This window comes from Arvicanthis niloticus, chromosome 6, assembly GCF_011762505.2.
Source record: "Arvicanthis niloticus isolate mArvNil1 chromosome 6, mArvNil1.pat.X, whole genome shotgun sequence".
In the NCBI taxonomy this organism is placed as follows: Eukaryota; Metazoa; Chordata; class Mammalia; order Rodentia; family Muridae; genus Arvicanthis; species Arvicanthis niloticus.
Window position 1 is genome coordinate 46327999 of NC_047663.1, and position 16306 is coordinate 46344304.

Here is a 16306-nt window from a genome sequence, read left to right on the forward strand (position 1 = left end):
GAACTAGAAATTTCCACTTCACAAGGTCACATAATCTTAGGGAAAAAGATGTGTGTTCTCCCTCATACACAGAGTCTGGACAATGACATATTTATTTATGTAAATAACCGTATGTGTGGATTCAGTATAAGATGTAGAAAAGAGGTCAGGGGTGAGGTAGGACTAATGCAGGGAATGGAGACGAGTTATGAAAGAGACCCAAAGCTAACTGGCTTCTAATTATAACTTTCTCATGGCTGTTTTGTTTTCAGTAGAGGGCAGTGCATAAAACATATTCTATAAAGAAAGTATAAAATTCAATGTGAATCACCATAGCCTCCACTCCAAATGGCTACTGTAACTGTGTACAAGTTCACTGAGCCTTAGAGTCTTTGGGTCTGGTTAATTTCATTATGTGATTTTTTTTTTTTACTTGTAACATTTTTTTATAATAACATTTAGAATTTATTTAAACAGCTAAAGACATTTTTAAAACAAGTATTGAAACTTTTCAATTATTTCAAATAGCGTTTTGAAACGTTTTGTTGTTGCATTTTGTGTTGAAACAGAGGGGGTTATATTTAGAAACAGAACACAAAGTTTATATGAATATTTAAGATTCAATATACAGCAAACAAGTACTGCTTCAGCTGCCTTACCCTGTACCCGTTGCTCCCCCCATCTCTCTAGGGCCCCAGCGACCACTGGGTTACTGCGGGGTGGGGGGAGGATCACATTTGGAGTGGGCAAAGATTTAGGTTTAGGGGAAGGAAGGGCGAGAGGTTGAGACAAAGTACACTCCGCCTTTGGTGGCTACAGAGAACAGGTGGGTTCACCGCACTCCAGTGTATTCCTCTCTTGTACCACTTGGGATCTGCAAGTCTCCCAGCCACAACTGGCCAGTGAAGCTCAAGGAGACGAAGAAGTTCTTGAGGGCATGAGCAGATGGGCCTGAGTGAGAAGGCAAACATTAACTAGGAAATCTGAGGCTGGAGACATGGCTCGACAGTTAAGGGCACATGCTGCTCTTGCAGATGCACTGAGTTTCAGCCCCAGCACACACATTGGACTGTTTACAGTTGTTTGGGACTTCTTCTCCAGGAGATCCACCCAACACGCTCCTCTGCCTCTGGGGCACCCAGCATGCACATGGTGCACACACACACATACATGCAGGCTAATATTCATACACATAAAATAAAGCTAAGTAAACCATGAGCCAAGCACAGTGGTGCACGCCTCTAATCTTAGCTCTCAGGAGGCAGAGGCAAATAGATCTATGAGATGTGAAGCCATCTGGTCTATACCGCATTCCAGGATAGTCAGAGCTACATCACGAATACATATATTCATTCCCTGGAACGTCAGCTATTACCCCATGGCTTGTGCTTTCGGTGGTGGTAGGGGCAGAGAACCCTTTCCAGGGACCCTCACTTTGTACTCTTAAACACACTCGGCTTGTTCCCTTGTTTCTGTAGAAAGAGCTGCCTGAGGCTGAGCGTCACATGGAGATCTACCAGATCTGAAGCAGGCACTGCTCAACAATGCCAGCTTCAGTGGCAGTCATGACTGCAGAGAAAAGCTAAAGTAACATCACCCTGGACAGAGGGGAAAGTAAAATGATGTCACCCTAGACAGAGATGGAAGTCTTGGAAAGTGCAGAAATCAATAGTCGATGCATTGGCCTGGCTGACCATCAAACCGAAGTATCCTGATGTGGAAATGGCATTTCAGAAGTAATGTATCTGACCTGATTGATCTTTGTCATCAGTCTCTGTCTGGCTCCTCTGCTTTGGCGTTTCTCCACCCTTAACTCCTCTCATACCTCTTAAGCAATCTGAGGAGCTTTCTCTTGAGTTTCATTTTTCCAGGATCATCTTCATTAACCATTCTCTCTCTCCCTCTCCTTCTGTAACCTAGGCTGGTCTTGAATGCACCACACACCTAAGGCTAGCCTTGAACTCCTTGCCCTCCTAGCTCAGCCTCCCAAGGGCTTAGATTACAAATGTGTGTCCTCAGGCCTGGTTGGGTCTGTTCTTTTTTGTTTGTTTTTTGAGAGAGGGTTTCTCTGTGGAGCCCTGGCTGCCCTGGAACTCACTCGGTTGATCTGGCTGGCCTTGAACTCAGAGTCTCCTGAGTGCTGGGAGGATTTATCTTTTAAAAATACTTTTTTTTTTTTTTTTTAGAAAAACCAACCAACCAAATAAACAAACAAACAAACAAACAAATAAAATCTTTAGCTAGGCAGTGGTAGGACATCCTTTAATATACACTTGGGAAACAGAGGCAGGTGGATCTCTGAGTTCAAGGCCAGCCTGGTCTGCAGAGCAAGTTCCAGGACAACAGCAAGGGCTACATAAAGAAACCCTGTCTCTAAAAACAAAACAAGGGCTGGAGCGATGGCTCAGTGCTTAAGAGCACTGACTGCTCTTCCAGAGGTCCTGAGTTCAATTCCCAGCAACCACATGGTGGCTCACAACCATCTGTAATGGGATCAGATCCCCTCTTCCAGTGTGTCTGAAGATAGCTACAGTGTATTCATATAAATAAAATAAATAAGTCTAAAAAAAAAAGCCCAAAACAAAAATAATATTTAAAATTTTCTCATATTTCCTAATGTATTTATTTCTTGATTGTGTGTATTTGTGTAGGCACATGGGCACGGCATGCCTGTGGAGGTCAAAGGACAGCGAAATGAGGCTATTATCACCAGGTGGTCAGCTTTGGTGGAAAATACCTTTGCTTGCCAAACCATCACACAGGACCTGGGTTTGCTGTTTTGTTTGTTTTGTGTTTTAAATTCTTACATTTATTTTTTTCTTTGGGGAAGGAGGGCTCATGCTGCAGGGCACATGTGGAAGTCAGAAGAGAGTTGCTGAGAGTCTATTATATCCTTCCACCATGTGGGTACTGAGACTCAAACTCAGGCAATTAGGCCAAGTGTGGTGGTACACGCCTTTGATTCTGGCACTTGGCACTTAGGAGGCAGAGGCAGGTGGATCTCTGTGAGTTCCAGACCCCCCCCCCCCATACACATACATGAAAAATGTAAGTTATCAGGCCTGAAAGCAAGTGTTTTTATCTATTGAGACATTTCCCTGGCCCCTGGGTTTGTTTTCTGATCATAGATGATCTAATAACACTCTAATATCTGTAGGTCACAGAGAATGTTCTAGCCTGTCCTGGTGCAGTGGTACACTTCCATACTCACAGTATCTAAGAGGCTGAGGCAGGAGGATCCAGAGAAATCTAATGCCAGTCTTCACTACATCCATACCAACTTCCAACACATAATTACACACACATCCCAGAGAACCCCACAAGACAAAAAGCAGGGAGGAGAGGGAAAGAGACATAGAAATCTTAACAGGAAACCCTCTCAACCCAAAGCTTCCACAACTCCATATCACATCGAAGACCAGGATACTATTGGAGCCAAGAAAAATGACTCAAAGCAAACACATCCACAATAGACTGATGAAATTATTTGCATAGCAATTTATTCATATACAATAGGGATAGTGTTCTGAGACCTTAAGGCTCAATGTTCTCTCCTCAGTAAAGCTCCTCCCTTTTGCTGGAAGACAGAATCTATCAGCAAGTTGCTGGCCAAGATGGTCAGTTAGCCATGGTATTACCAGGGTGACCAGACCCTTATCAAACAAAGCACTGCCAACCTGGCATTGAACCTAGGACCTCACGAATGCCAGATAATGTTCTGGCTACCACATGCAGTTTTTTTCTCTTTTTCTTCCTTGATTTGTTTGTTTGCTTGTTTGTTGAGACAGGGTCTCATGTAGCCCAGGCTGGCCTTGAACTCCTGATCCTTCTGTTTGTCATTCCCAAGTGTTAGCATTTTCAGCCTGTGCCACCTTGACAGCCCTATCTAGTCTCTGTTATTTGTCCCTCTTTGCTCCTGTTTTTCTGACTGTAATGGAGATCTCATGCAATGTTCTTTTTCTCTCTCCCTCTCCCTCCCTCTCCCCTTTTCTCTGTCCCTTTGTTCCTCCTCCTTGTCTTTGCTTCCTTTGGATGTTACCTAATTATCACGTCCCTATCCTTTCGCCCATTCCCCCCCCCCCCCGCCCCCATAGGTTGCCTCTGCCCTGGCTTATCCTTCTGTCCCACTGCACATCCCTGACTCGGACTCCACCTCCCCTTCCCACTGGTTTCTGTCTGTCAGCCTGTCTGTGTGTCTCACCTCTTGCTTTGTCCTGCCCATCATGCTTCCTGTTTCTATATAGCAAACCTTCCTCTTGCCTGCCTCTCCCCTCTCAGTCCCCTCTCTAACCCCCCTCATTTCCATTTCCACCTCTCCTCACTGTTAATCTCTCCACTCGCCACTGTCACCCATCTCTCCTGAGTCTGCTTTTAGTATTTTGATGTCTACGTGAGCTAGTCCCTTCTTGGGGTCCCTTTCTGCCTATATTCCTATTTTTCTTGCCTTTTTGTCTGTAATCGTTTCAGCAATGGTTTGATTTGGGTTCCTCTCAGCCTCTGTAACAACTTTTCTCAATATGTCTGCTGAAGCTTTGTTCTTCCTTATTCTCCAGATCTCTTTGCCTGGATTCTCTATGGGTTTAATCTTTTTCTCTTTCTTCCAGACCTCTATCTGTGCACATCTGCCTTCCTCATCCTCTTTGTCTTTCTCTCCCTTTACTTTTATTTCTTTTTCATGACAGAGTTTCTCTGTCTTTGGCTGTCCTGGAACTTACTCTGTAGATCAGGCTGGACTTAGAGATCCTCCTGCCTCTGCCTCCCAAGTGCTGGGATTAAAGGTTTGCACCACCTCCGCCTCTTGGCAGCACATTTTAAAAGCCCTTCCTGCCTTTTCTTTTTGCTCCTATATGTTTTCTTTTCTTTTTAAAAGATTATTTTATATACATGAATACATTGTAGCTATCTTTGGACACACCAAAAGAGGGCATTGAATCCCATTACAGATGGTTGTGAGCTACCATGTGGTTGCTGGGAATTGAACTCAGGACCTCTGGAAGAGCAGCCAGTGCTCTTAACCACTGAGCCATCTCTCCAGCTCTCCTGTGCCTTTTCTATTGATGATGAAGAGTTATCACTTTCTGCCCAGCCATTCAGTACAATAGTAACCTTAATCTGTTCTACAGGTTTTTGGTTTTTTTGGTTTTTTTTTTTGTTTTGGTTTTTTTTTTTTTTTTGTTTTTGTTTTTTTGGTTGTTTTTGAGACAGGGTTTCTCTGTGTAGTCCTGGCTGTCCTGGAACTCACTCTGTAGACCAGGCTGGCCTCGAACTCAGAAATCCGCCTGCCTCTGCCTTCCAAGTGCTGGGATTAAAGGCGTGCGCCACCACCGCCCGGCTTGCTCTACAGTTCTGTATTCTAGGCATTCAGAATAGAAAGGGAGGAGATGTGAAGAGACAGAGAGGAGAGAGCCTTCGAAAGACTCCAGAAAAGAGTCAGCCAGCTACCCTGCCCCTCTGAAGGTGGGTGGGGGGCTCCTCTGCCCTGCTGTGCCTCTGCCTCAATGCTCAAAACACCACAAAGCCATGAAAAGTTTTGCACTAGGTGATCACACTGGATACGTGAGTCCTTTCTGTGGTTCGGGGCTCCTGTGCTGCCTCAGGCCTACCATGTTCGTCTGAGAGTTCACATTTCTTTAAAAAGCTCAGAAGATACACAAGAATTAGAAAGCCTATACACAACACAGTAAGGTTGAGTATAATCTGGGGACTTGCAATCTGACTAGGGGATTGGAAGGATCAGTAGCAGCTGCAGTGGCCTGGCTTCTTCTCTCTGTCACTAGCAACTGCCATGCCCCTCCCTCCTGGCAACAGATAGTGTTTCTTGTGCTCTTATCTCATTTCCAGGATTTGATCATAAATGAAGTCTCTCTGCTTCTGGCTCTGCCCCCTCCATGCCAGGTCTCGCTGATTCTAGAAGGACCTCCTCTCCCATTGTCTGTTCTTACACAGGAGCAAAGGAATTCAGTGAGCAGTAGCCTAGGTTCCCACGTAGCCACTAAGATCCACATTTCTTCTTGGAGTTAGCAGAAAAAAGGTCCCAAGATGCTGATGATACAGTTTAGTCCTTGCTACACAGTAAACTGTGCAGTGGGCTACCATCTCTTCTTCCCAGCCCCACCTCCCTGAGGGCTGACTGAAGAGAAAACCTTCGTGCCTTTCAGACTGAGAGTGGAATCATTCCTGGTGACAGGCTCACATGTCTTGGTTTGCTTAGTCTCCTTGTGCGCAAGGATAAATGGGTAGGGCCGAGACTGCAAGACATCCTTGATCAGAATCCGGATTCCCAGGGAGATGCTTATGCTACCCACTGTGACCAGCCCAGTTCCACAAAGGATGACCAGACCAAGAGACACCTGGGAGTGCTGCCGAAACAACCACAGACTCATCCATCCTAGAGGCAGAAGTCGGAAGAGGGCCAGGGTGGTCAGGGTGGCCCAACTGCTTACTCTGAAGGCCAGGGATGAGGCCTTACGGGAGAGCAGCAGTAGCTTCCGGAGATGCAAACAGATGGAGTTCAGCTCTAGAAGTAGAGATACCATAGAGAAGCCCACAAAGTGGCCAGACACAACAGCGATGCTGAGGCAGCTCACTACCTGCAAGCAAGGTTCAAAGTCAGAGGGCTTTGTATGACCTGTACCCAACAAGTCCCAGCATCCTAATCCCTATATTGGGGACACTCAAGCACTTTCCCCCCACTTTCTGCCTCATCCTTCCAGGTATCAGCGTTTTAAACATTATTATTCACTTATTTTTATTTATTCATTTTATATCATTTTAAAGTATTCTAATCCTGACCTTTTTGCTGACCCTTATCTAGGGGCATGACAGCCCTGGACCACACTATTTGCATAGAACACCCTAGCTTTCATTCCTGTCCTTTTCTGTCTCATTCCCACACCCTAAACTACAACTTCCCTCAAATTCAGTCTGAGACCGGGAGGATAGGTTTTCAGGGGGCTGTGGGAAAGTCAGAGGACAGAACACTGAAGAGAGAGGTTGGGCTCTCCAGTTGGGCACGCTCCCTTTCTGTCTGGCCTCCCTTCAGAGTCTTACCACCAAATGGTGACAGAGAAGGTCCCAGGCCTGGGCCAATGTCTGATTCCACAGCATGTCCACTCCATCTGCCATGAAATATCCTGTGGGCACCAGAGACAGTTATGAGGCTCCTTACTCATGCACAGCCTAGAGAGATGTCTCGGGTCCTATTATTCTCAGGTCCTTAATTCCTCACAGCAAACCTCCAGCAACAACTGCTCCATTCCAAAGACAGGGAGGAACTTTTTTTTTTTTTTTCTTTTTTTCTTTTGGTTTTTCGAGACAGGGTTTCTCTGTGTAGCCCTGGCTGTCCTGGAACTCACTCTGTAGACCAGCTGGCCTCGAACTCAGAAATCCGCCTGCCGCTGCCTCCAAGTGCTGGGATTAAAAGCGTGCGCCACCACTGCCTGGCTTTTCTTGATTCAGCCTTTTCTGTACACTCACCCACTGACACTGCTACTAGGACCCGTGCCCACGATGGGTGCTCATGAATCGGGTCGGTGACCATCTGAGGAAACAGCCACAGCCTGGAGAAGATGAAGAGCTTAGGTCAATTTCTCCAAGACCTAGATCCATTCTCCCACTGGGTACTCCCACCCATCTACAACCCAAACCAGTTCCAGACTTTGAAGATTTCTCATCCATACCCACCCAGTGTTCAACTTCAGTCTTCCAGGCCCTCTTCTCCACCCCCTGACCCTCAGTGCTTTGTCAGTCCCCAAGTCCCGCACCCGACCAGCGCCCCTGTTCCAGAGAGTAGGCTGTGAATCAGCGAAACGAAAATGTTCCGCCACATCCAGCGGTCCCGAACAGATTCTGGGGTGGGCAGCAGCTGCAGCCCCCAATGCAGCCCCCGAAACGCCGCGAAGGAGGCGCCAGCCACAAGGAGTCCCCCGGATGCCATGGTCTGGCGGGTCAGCTAGGTTCCAGTCTGTTTCTTTGACCCTGTTGCGCGATGCCCGGGATCTCGAAGAGCCCCGGTGGAGTCCGGATCTGGCTTTTCCACCCGGGTGCGCCGGGGGCTTCCTGGCCTGCATTATCTTTTCAGCATGTTGTAACTTTCCCTGGCTTGTCCACGCCCCTATCTCTCGGCTGCGCAGTGATTGGCGCAGCCGTGGGGCCACCGCCTATGGAGCCAAGGAATTGATGGCGCCCTGCCCCTGCCTGGGGATAGCAGTTTGGGGGCTTCCCGGCATCAAGTTCGGCCACTTAAGTTCAGAGGCTTTCTAACACAACACTTGAGTCTTTTCCAAAGCCACTAGTCGCCAAATCCTTTGGAGTTCCAGAAAGCCATCTACTTTACCCCCACCTGACAAGTCTGGGGCTCCGCCCCGCTAACTTTCACCTGTTCTACTTCCCTAATCTTTCACCTACTGGTCATCCTTACCTACAGACCAGAAGGTACAAGGCTAACGGAGCCAACCCCTGAGGGCCCAAATCTTGCACCACCTCACCTTTACCTCAGAGCACGCCAGTCAGGTAGAGCTGCCCTCTGCCCACTCATAATTCTCTTACATAGTACTCCCCAAACGAAGCACCCCCTTCCCCCCCCCCCCCCCCCCGCATATTGGAGCAGTCTACTAGGGAATCCCTTCTTGAGTCCCATTCGTACCCATCCCCCCACATCACCAGTAAGGATCTTTATTAGGTAGAGGAGGCAAAAGGAAGACACTACTACTACATACCCCTCCCCTCCCCAGGCCTCGAGAAAAAGGTCGACTCAAAGAAAAACAAATAGGATAACAACAATAAGACTGTTCAGATTCTAGACCCCTTTGGCCTTAAGAGGAACATCGTTTCCAACCGCAAATCCCCCGAAGAGTGACAGGTTTTGAGCATTTCCCTTCTTTCTTACTCTAAGCCACACCTCCTTAGCTGGCTGACAGCCAGAAAGTCAGAGGCATGCTTCCTGTGTGTAGAGAGTGGGTGGATTCAATTAATGAAGTTCATAAAATTGACTTTAATGGGGTGGAGCTTGAAAAGGCCCTGGATATCACACACACACACACACACACACACACACACACACACACACACACACACACACACACACACACTCATTCAAGAAGCAATTGGTACCCCAAGCAAACATTTTCACCTGACACTTGGTGCAGCTCATCCTCCTACAGCAAATTCTCCAAAATTACAATGAGGACTGGAGGGAGAGATGGCTTTAGTGGCTAGGAGTGTCTGTTGCTTTTCAGTCCCTGTATCCTTATCAGAAGGTCCAAAGGGCATGTAGCTCCCACTCCAGGGAATCTGATGCCCTCTTCTGGCCTCTGCAGACACCCATACTCAGGTGCCCATACCCACACAAAGACAGGTAATATAAAATACAAAGATTTTTAAAAAAATTACATAGAGGGGGTGAAGAGACGGCTCAGAGGTGAGTGCTAGCTGCTCTCGGTGGAGGGCGATGTTGCATTCCCACCACCCACAGGCAAAACATTCATACACATAAAAAAGTAAACATTTTAAAACATTTGTCTTTTGTATTTTATTTGACATATGAAAGCAATATACAATTAACATTAAAAACTTAGAAAGACAGAGAAAAACAAGGGGAAAATTCACAGTCGTACTATCCCACTACACAAAAACAACCACTCTGAACATTTTGAATGTAATCAGTGTTTTAAAAAATATATTACAAGTATGCACTCATATTTTAAAAACAGTCACAAACTCATATTTTTATAATCTTTTTAAGTATTCAATATTTAATATTTCCATTCAATTTTTCTTCTATAAGACTTTGGATGGCCACGTAGTTCACAACCATCAGATGAATATAATTAACTTAAGCAACCCCCAGCTATAAATTTTCATGACAGCAGAAAAGAAATAGATTTCCAAACAAACAGTTGCTTTCGATTTTTCTCTATTACAAACCTGAGATGAACATTTTATAAGCAAATCCTTATTTTAAGATATAGTTCTAAGACAGAAAATTACTAGGTCAAAGGCATCTCCTGCAGCGGGCGGTTGACACGGCCACACACAAAGCACAGGAGTCTTCTTTTGGCTTTCATTTACTTGTATTATGATCAGAGAAAATGATTTCAGTGACATCTGCATTCTTTGAATTACTAACCAATGCATTTTTTTTTTTTTTTTTGAGACAGTCTCATGTAGTCCAGGCTGGCTCAGAACTCACTGTGTAAAAGAGGATGACCTTAAATGTAGGTTCCTTCACCACTACCTCCAGAGTGCCAGGATTGTAGGTCTGGGCCATCATGTCCAGTTTCATGCAATGCAGAAGACAGAACCAGGGCTTGGTGCATGTTAAGCAAATGTTCTACCAACTGAGCTACAGCCCCAGACATAAATATGTTTTTTCATAGTGTTACACATTTGAATTTCCTTTTGAATTTGTTGTGTATTTCCTTTCAGAGGTGGCTCATGCTCCTTGAGGCTGCTTATATAGAAACTGTGGGGTAGAGAAGAGATGGGACCATACTTCCTTGAGGTCCTTCACCTCCCAGGGAGGTAGGTCTGGAGAGGAGATGACTGGAAATGTGTCTTTCACTGAGGCTGGCTGGCTGTTCTCTTTCCTGGTGTTCTCCAGGCTTCTATATGCCCCCTGACCAATGTCCGGATAGGCCCTTGTGGCTCCAGGCCAGGTCCTCCACTGTCTTCTGCCTGCCTCTGTTGTTTCCAGGGTGCCCTTCCTCAACTCTGAGGCTCCGTGTTGGATGAAGACAGCAGAGCCATGTTGTCATGCTGGGGGGACACACTGTGGCCAGTGAAGTGAGGAGGAAAGAAAGCGCGCGAGGTCGAGGGACAGGGCAATCTTTGTTGCAGTGTGAGCAGACTCAGCCTCCCCACCCTGTCTGCTACAGTCCCTTACACATCCTATCCCTCACTTAGACTGCAGTGGGGCTGGATTAGATGATCTAGTCCCCCCTATGACTTTCAGTTTCTCATAAATGGGGAATAGGCTAGAACTCCTCCTCCTCCTGCCAAATAGAACAAACAGCTTCCTGTACCCCCTGAACCCATCTTCTGTTAGGAAGACTGGGTCAAAGGTGAACCACAGAGACCAAGCCCATACGTGAGAATGAATCAGGAGCTAGAGGCAGCAGAAGGGACTCATATCATACAACCCATCTCCCCTGATGGCTGCAGGAGACAATTTCTTGCCTGCACAGTATTGAGCAGAGTCTCACTATCCTGGAAAGCAAAGGCAGAAAATAAATGGCAGTGGTTGCTAGAACCCAACCCAGAGCTACAGTTTTGCTTTAGGTGGAGGGAAAGCCTTGGGCCACGCATGCATAGTGAGAAGTCAGGAGAGGACTAGCCTCCCACTAGCTTGCCTGGGTCTTAACCATAGCCTTTCCTTCCATCCCAATCCCCCAGAGCTGGGTGAGTAGTCAAGGGTGGGGGAGGGACAATTCATATGAAGCGCTGTTTTGTTTCCATCCACATGAAGAGAAGAACCCAGGCTCTGAGTCACCACTGGTGGACTTCTGACACCCTCCTGCCTACTTATCTATGGGATTCCCCACTGTACTGGTGGAGAAATCAACAGGTGTAAGGGTAAGTACCCCTAAACCCAAAATCTGGACCAATCTAAAAATAAAATAGAGAAATGTAAATGAACAAATGACTCCTTGGACTGGAGTTTCTCAGTGTCCCCTTTTCCTAAGTACATTTACTTTTAGACCTCATGGAAAGGAAAGAGTGTGTGTGTGTGTGTGTGTGTGTGTGTGTGTGTGTGCTCGCGCGTGTGTGCTGGGGTGGTGGTGGAAAGATAAGAAAGGCAGGCCTGTAAGAAAGTCTCAGTAAACAGACAGACTTTCCTTCTACTTCTTCCCATTGCCACAAAGAGATCAACTAACCTTGGGGAGGTGGAGTCACCTATTCCCCAATTTAGAAAGTGCCTTTAACCTAAATCTTTTGCTGGGTCAGTGTGGGGAAGGGCTCCCCAGAGGACCAGGATTTCCCTCCCGTAAAGCCATCACCCCAGCTGTCCAGACCTTCCCAACCCCAGTTCTGTCACCTTCCAGATGATAGGCAAAGAAGCTGTTCCTCCTCTTCCTCCTCGAAGCCAGGGGCAGAGGGCAACAGTTCTTCAACTGGCAGCTTTAGCTGGGTCAGGACATAAAGCTTGCCACTGAAGAACTACTGCGGCTCAGCCAGGTGAGGGTGTGGGAGGCACAGGTTCCTAAAGGGAAGGGGAGGAAAAACAGGAAAGCTGGGTGACAGGGACAGCGACCCACTGGCCATCCAAACCTAACTCTAAGTTGACTTTCAGTACCTTCTAATGAGGGGTTCTTGAGGAAGAAGCAAGAGGCTTCTAAATGCACTTGCCTTGTGCCCCTTTACAGATCAGGAACTAGCAACTCTTGGCAGCCTGTTAAGGAGTTCAGCACCTTCAGCATTCAAACGGCAGAGTCTAGAACCCAGGTCTCAAGGAAAAAATGACTTGTTCTTAGGGAATTCAGTTGCAAGGAGGGTTTGTGGAGGGTTAAGAAAGGGGAGGGGGACTAGAGTTTGGAAGGTCAGTAGAGGCTCTCAGGAATATGAAGGAGAGGACAGCTGACCAAAGGCAGGAGGGGAGGGAGGTATGGGTAGGGTGGCTGGGCAGCTTCCTCAGGACTCTGAGATGCCAGGCATTCCGCTTGCACATTCCGGGTACATCTGGTATGAATTCCAGGCTGTCTGCCGGCCCCTCCACGTCTGAACTTTGTTCCAAGTTCCAAGCCCCGCCCCCACAGTTCCAACGCATGAATCAGCAGGAAAAGCCAGGGCCCTGCAGCATGGCCTAGGGAGGGGGCTGGGGGCGTGGCAGGCTAGAGGGCTGGGAGCTGGAGAGGGTGGTTCTGCTCAGTCAGTCCAAGGGCATGGCCACTGCCAGATAGAAGGGCCAAGGAGATTCTGCCTTGGGATTTCTATTTTCAGAGAGTGGAAAGATTATGGTAGGGTGGGCAACTTTCAAATTCCAAAAGCCTCTTGGGAAGCATAAACTTTGAGGTATCTTCCTTCTCCTAGGTGATCAGTCTCTGTCTACTTCTCTCTGCCCAGGATGGCTCTGTTCAGGCCACAGGGTTCACTGGCTGCTGAGAGTTTGTGCCAAGCAGGTGCCCTTGGCTGCCGGGCAGGGGTGGGCCCAGGGCACTGACCCTCTGACCAGCTGCTCCATCAACCCTCTGGCACCATGACAGCTTCTAGCCTACTTTGACAGCCAGGATGACAGGCCAAATGAGTTGGAGGCTGAAACTAGGGCCAGAGGGAGGTGGGGACGTTAGCCTAACCGGAGGCCGTGGGGAGGGGCCAAGAGTTGGCCAGGAGGTGGGGAGAGAGGGAGCCCAGCGATGACTAACCCAGGCGCCCCACCCAGCCAGCCGGCTTCCCAGGCGGTCAGGCCAAGCCGGGGCTAGGGGCCTCTCTACCGGACATACTGGGGGGAGGTGCAAAGGTGACCTTCTCTCTGTCCAAGACGGCCAGTTAGGCTGGGAGGGGGGATGCGGGTAGAGTTTCCAGGCACTCCTCCTGTCCGCCCCCCCAACCTCCGCCCAACCGCGGTGAAACCCTAACCTTTGGGTTGCATAAGGCCTCTGCACCGCCGCCCCCTACTCCTTTCCCCTCCCCCCTTACATAACATCCCCGGGAGGGAACGAGAGGAGGGGCTGGACCGCCCAGCGACCCCTTCCCTGCCAGGGACTTGAACTGGCTCTGACCCAGTCAGCGCCGGTAGAGGCAGTGCATCTCCGCACCACTCACTCGTCCAGATCCTCCCTAGGCTAAATGGTCAGCTCCGGCATCCTTAAACCACAGGGCGTTGGGGTTAGACGCCCCCGGCCCTCTGGCCTCTCATATTCCTCTCCAGTTACTTCTCCAGACCTTCTGCCACGACTCCTGTCCCGGACTTTCTCTTTAAACGTCCAGGAACACTACTCGGGCAAGTCCAGGCTCCTCTCCCAAGAGCGCCCCTGTCCCCACCGCCCCCTCTCCCCTCCCCCAGAAGGGCAGGGTGTGGTCGTCAGGACCCTACTTTCCCCCATCACCGGGTTACCGAGATTCCCCGCGGAATGACCGGGTCCCCAGATCACACCCACCTGATGCTGGGTGAGGGGGTTGCTGAGGACAGAGGACCAAAATCACTGCGACCTCTCCGCACGGCCGACCGCTCTGTCTCTTCCCAGCGCCCAGCACACACCGGCTCCAGTCTCCGATCAGCTGGCGGCGTCGTGACGCACGAGCTGCGAATGTACCATCCAGGGCCAATCACCGCCCACTGCTGGGCAACGTGACCACACCCACTCGGGGGTGCCAGCATCTCTGCTTACTCCCGCCCATTCAGGCGTCTGGGCTCTGATTGGCAAGAAGGCCACCCCCTTGCTTGGAGGAGCTGCGTTAAGCCACGCCTACCAACTAACCAGCTAGCCAATAGCTGAAAAGGTGTGGCTAGCCCTCGGCCTAGGCAACTTGCTTAGACCAGGTCTACGTCAAACTACAGTTTAAAGAGCAGAAGGAAGTGAAGGCGTGTGTTTTTGCAGTGCATCCTGGTCAATGAAGTTCTTACGGTGACACTCGGCTTCCCAGAATGCAGCGCGCTCTGTGAGTTGGCATTTTTAAACTGATCTCTGAATCGGTCGCGGGGAAGTCCTTAAAGGGCTACAGCGCCTCCTTCTTGGAGCTTCTTTTAGACCTCAAAACTGATTCACCCTCCTTCACAGGAGGCCTAAGCTAAGAGAAGGCGGAGCACGCGAAGCAACAGCAGTTGGTAGAACTGAAGATGGAAGCCAGCCACCGATGCAGCAGAACTCTCGAGGTCTTCGGGGTATAGGGACCACTGTCACTCGCACAGCCCCAGTCTTCACTGGAGAGCTAGCCCGAGGTCTTTGGGGTATAGGGACAACTGTCACCCTCACAGGCCCAGTCTTCCGTGGAGATCTAGTCCATCCCTCGTGGGTTTAGTGAAATCTTTTCTAGTAAATGTCTCGTCCTAGTCGCCGAAGAGCCCACGGCCTCGCAGGGGACGCTTTTCTAACAAAGGATTCATATCACAGCCCTCACTTTTAGAAAGAAAGAGTTTGTTGTTGTTGTTTTTTTTTCGAAATTAGGGAATGATCTTTACCAAAATAGTATCAGCCAGAAACCCCATCCTAAGATTAACAGCCATTCAGTCCCGCCCTCCGAAGCGCTTCTCTGACTCAGGCCTACTTAGGGAAGTGATTTCAAAGGTGGGGACCAATGAAGAGGCGGCTCCTTCCCTGGGGGCCAATCAGAGTCTGAAAGGTGGGGGATGGGCAAAAGCCGAAATGAACCCAATGACTTGGCAAAAGCTGCTGAATTGCTTATTTAAAGGGACAAGCCTGGGACCACCTCGTCACTCCCTCCCCACCCCCAAAGAGAAACTTGCGGCCTGGGGTTCATGATTTCATCATATCTAAGTTGAGGGTGAGAGCAACTGAGCCGAAGGAATGAGAGGGGGAGCTTGAGATAGCTCCTTCTGTGTTAATTAAGTATGGGCTCCACTAAAGTGACTGCTAAGGTTCCTTCAAATCCCGAGTTCAACTTAGAGAATGTTGTGTCTTTAAGGAGACTTCCTGCCTTCCGCCCCAGTAACAGCTGATTATTCGACCCCAGGAGACGAATCAGCCTTAACCACATCCTCCTTATTGCATGTCCTTCTCCATCTCCTTCTTTCTGCCCTCCCCCCTCAACCAGGACATGGGTGGTAATGGAAGGTAATGGGACCCCAAGCATAGGGGGGTAAAATTTATCTTTTTGTTTTGTTTTTTTGAGACAGGGCTTCTCTGTATAGCCTTGGCTGTCCTGGAACTCACTCTGTAGACTAGGCTGTCCGCCTGCCTCTGCCAAATGTATCTTTTTCATGATCTTTACTCCATCACTCCAAGAGTGCTGCCTCCCCCCAACAGCTGCCCTTACTTATTCAGAGTTCTGAGGAGATTGGAACAGAAGATATTTCCTGTCACCACGGTCAATTTAGTGGGGAGGCCACTACTGGGGATCCTGTTATGGTGGCGAGCTGAATGTGGGTGCTCCAGAGGCTCCTGGAGAAGATACAGGGAAACTGAGCTCAAGCCTAAAAAGGAAAGGCTGTGGAAAACAAGACTAGTGGGTCAGAATCTTGTTTCCTAGACCAGCTCCCCGGCTTCACTGCTTCAGTTGCCCTTCTTTCCTAGGTCAGGTGACTGACTGATGGGGTCCTCCTGCCTTTACCCACTCACCCCACTTCTAGCTTCTCAGATGCCACTTATCTTTGACTTTTAGCCCACTCCTGAATCAAGCATGCCAACATGTTAGTTCAGGTACTACAGGTAGA

At 48.7% G+C, this 16306-nt stretch overlaps 1 protein-coding gene and 1 long non-coding RNA gene across 2 annotated transcripts; both read right to left on the reverse strand.

Annotated features, from left to right (window-relative positions):
- Positions 1–3462: 3462 nt before the first annotated feature.
- Positions 3463–8293, reverse strand: Tlcd2 (TLC domain containing 2). The gene is made up of 4 exons (XM_076936302.1): positions 7743–8293; positions 7456–7538; positions 7030–7112; positions 3463–6569 (listed from the first exon to the last, which is right to left on the reverse strand). Exons 1-4 carry the CDS (start codon positions 7913–7915, stop codon positions 6069–6071), a joined length of 840 nt encoding a protein of 279 aa, XP_076792417.1. The 5' UTR covers positions 7916–8293; the 3' UTR covers positions 3463–6068.
- A 1190-nt stretch (positions 8294–9483) lies between these two features.
- On the reverse strand, positions 9484–14323 carry LOC143442753 (uncharacterized). The gene is made up of 3 exons (XR_013111197.1): positions 14073–14323; positions 12014–12178; positions 9484–11184 (listed from the first exon to the last, which is right to left on the reverse strand). It is a non-coding gene; the product is annotated as an uncharacterized LOC143442753 (long non-coding RNA).
- Between the last annotated feature and the right edge of the window lie 1983 nt (positions 14324–16306).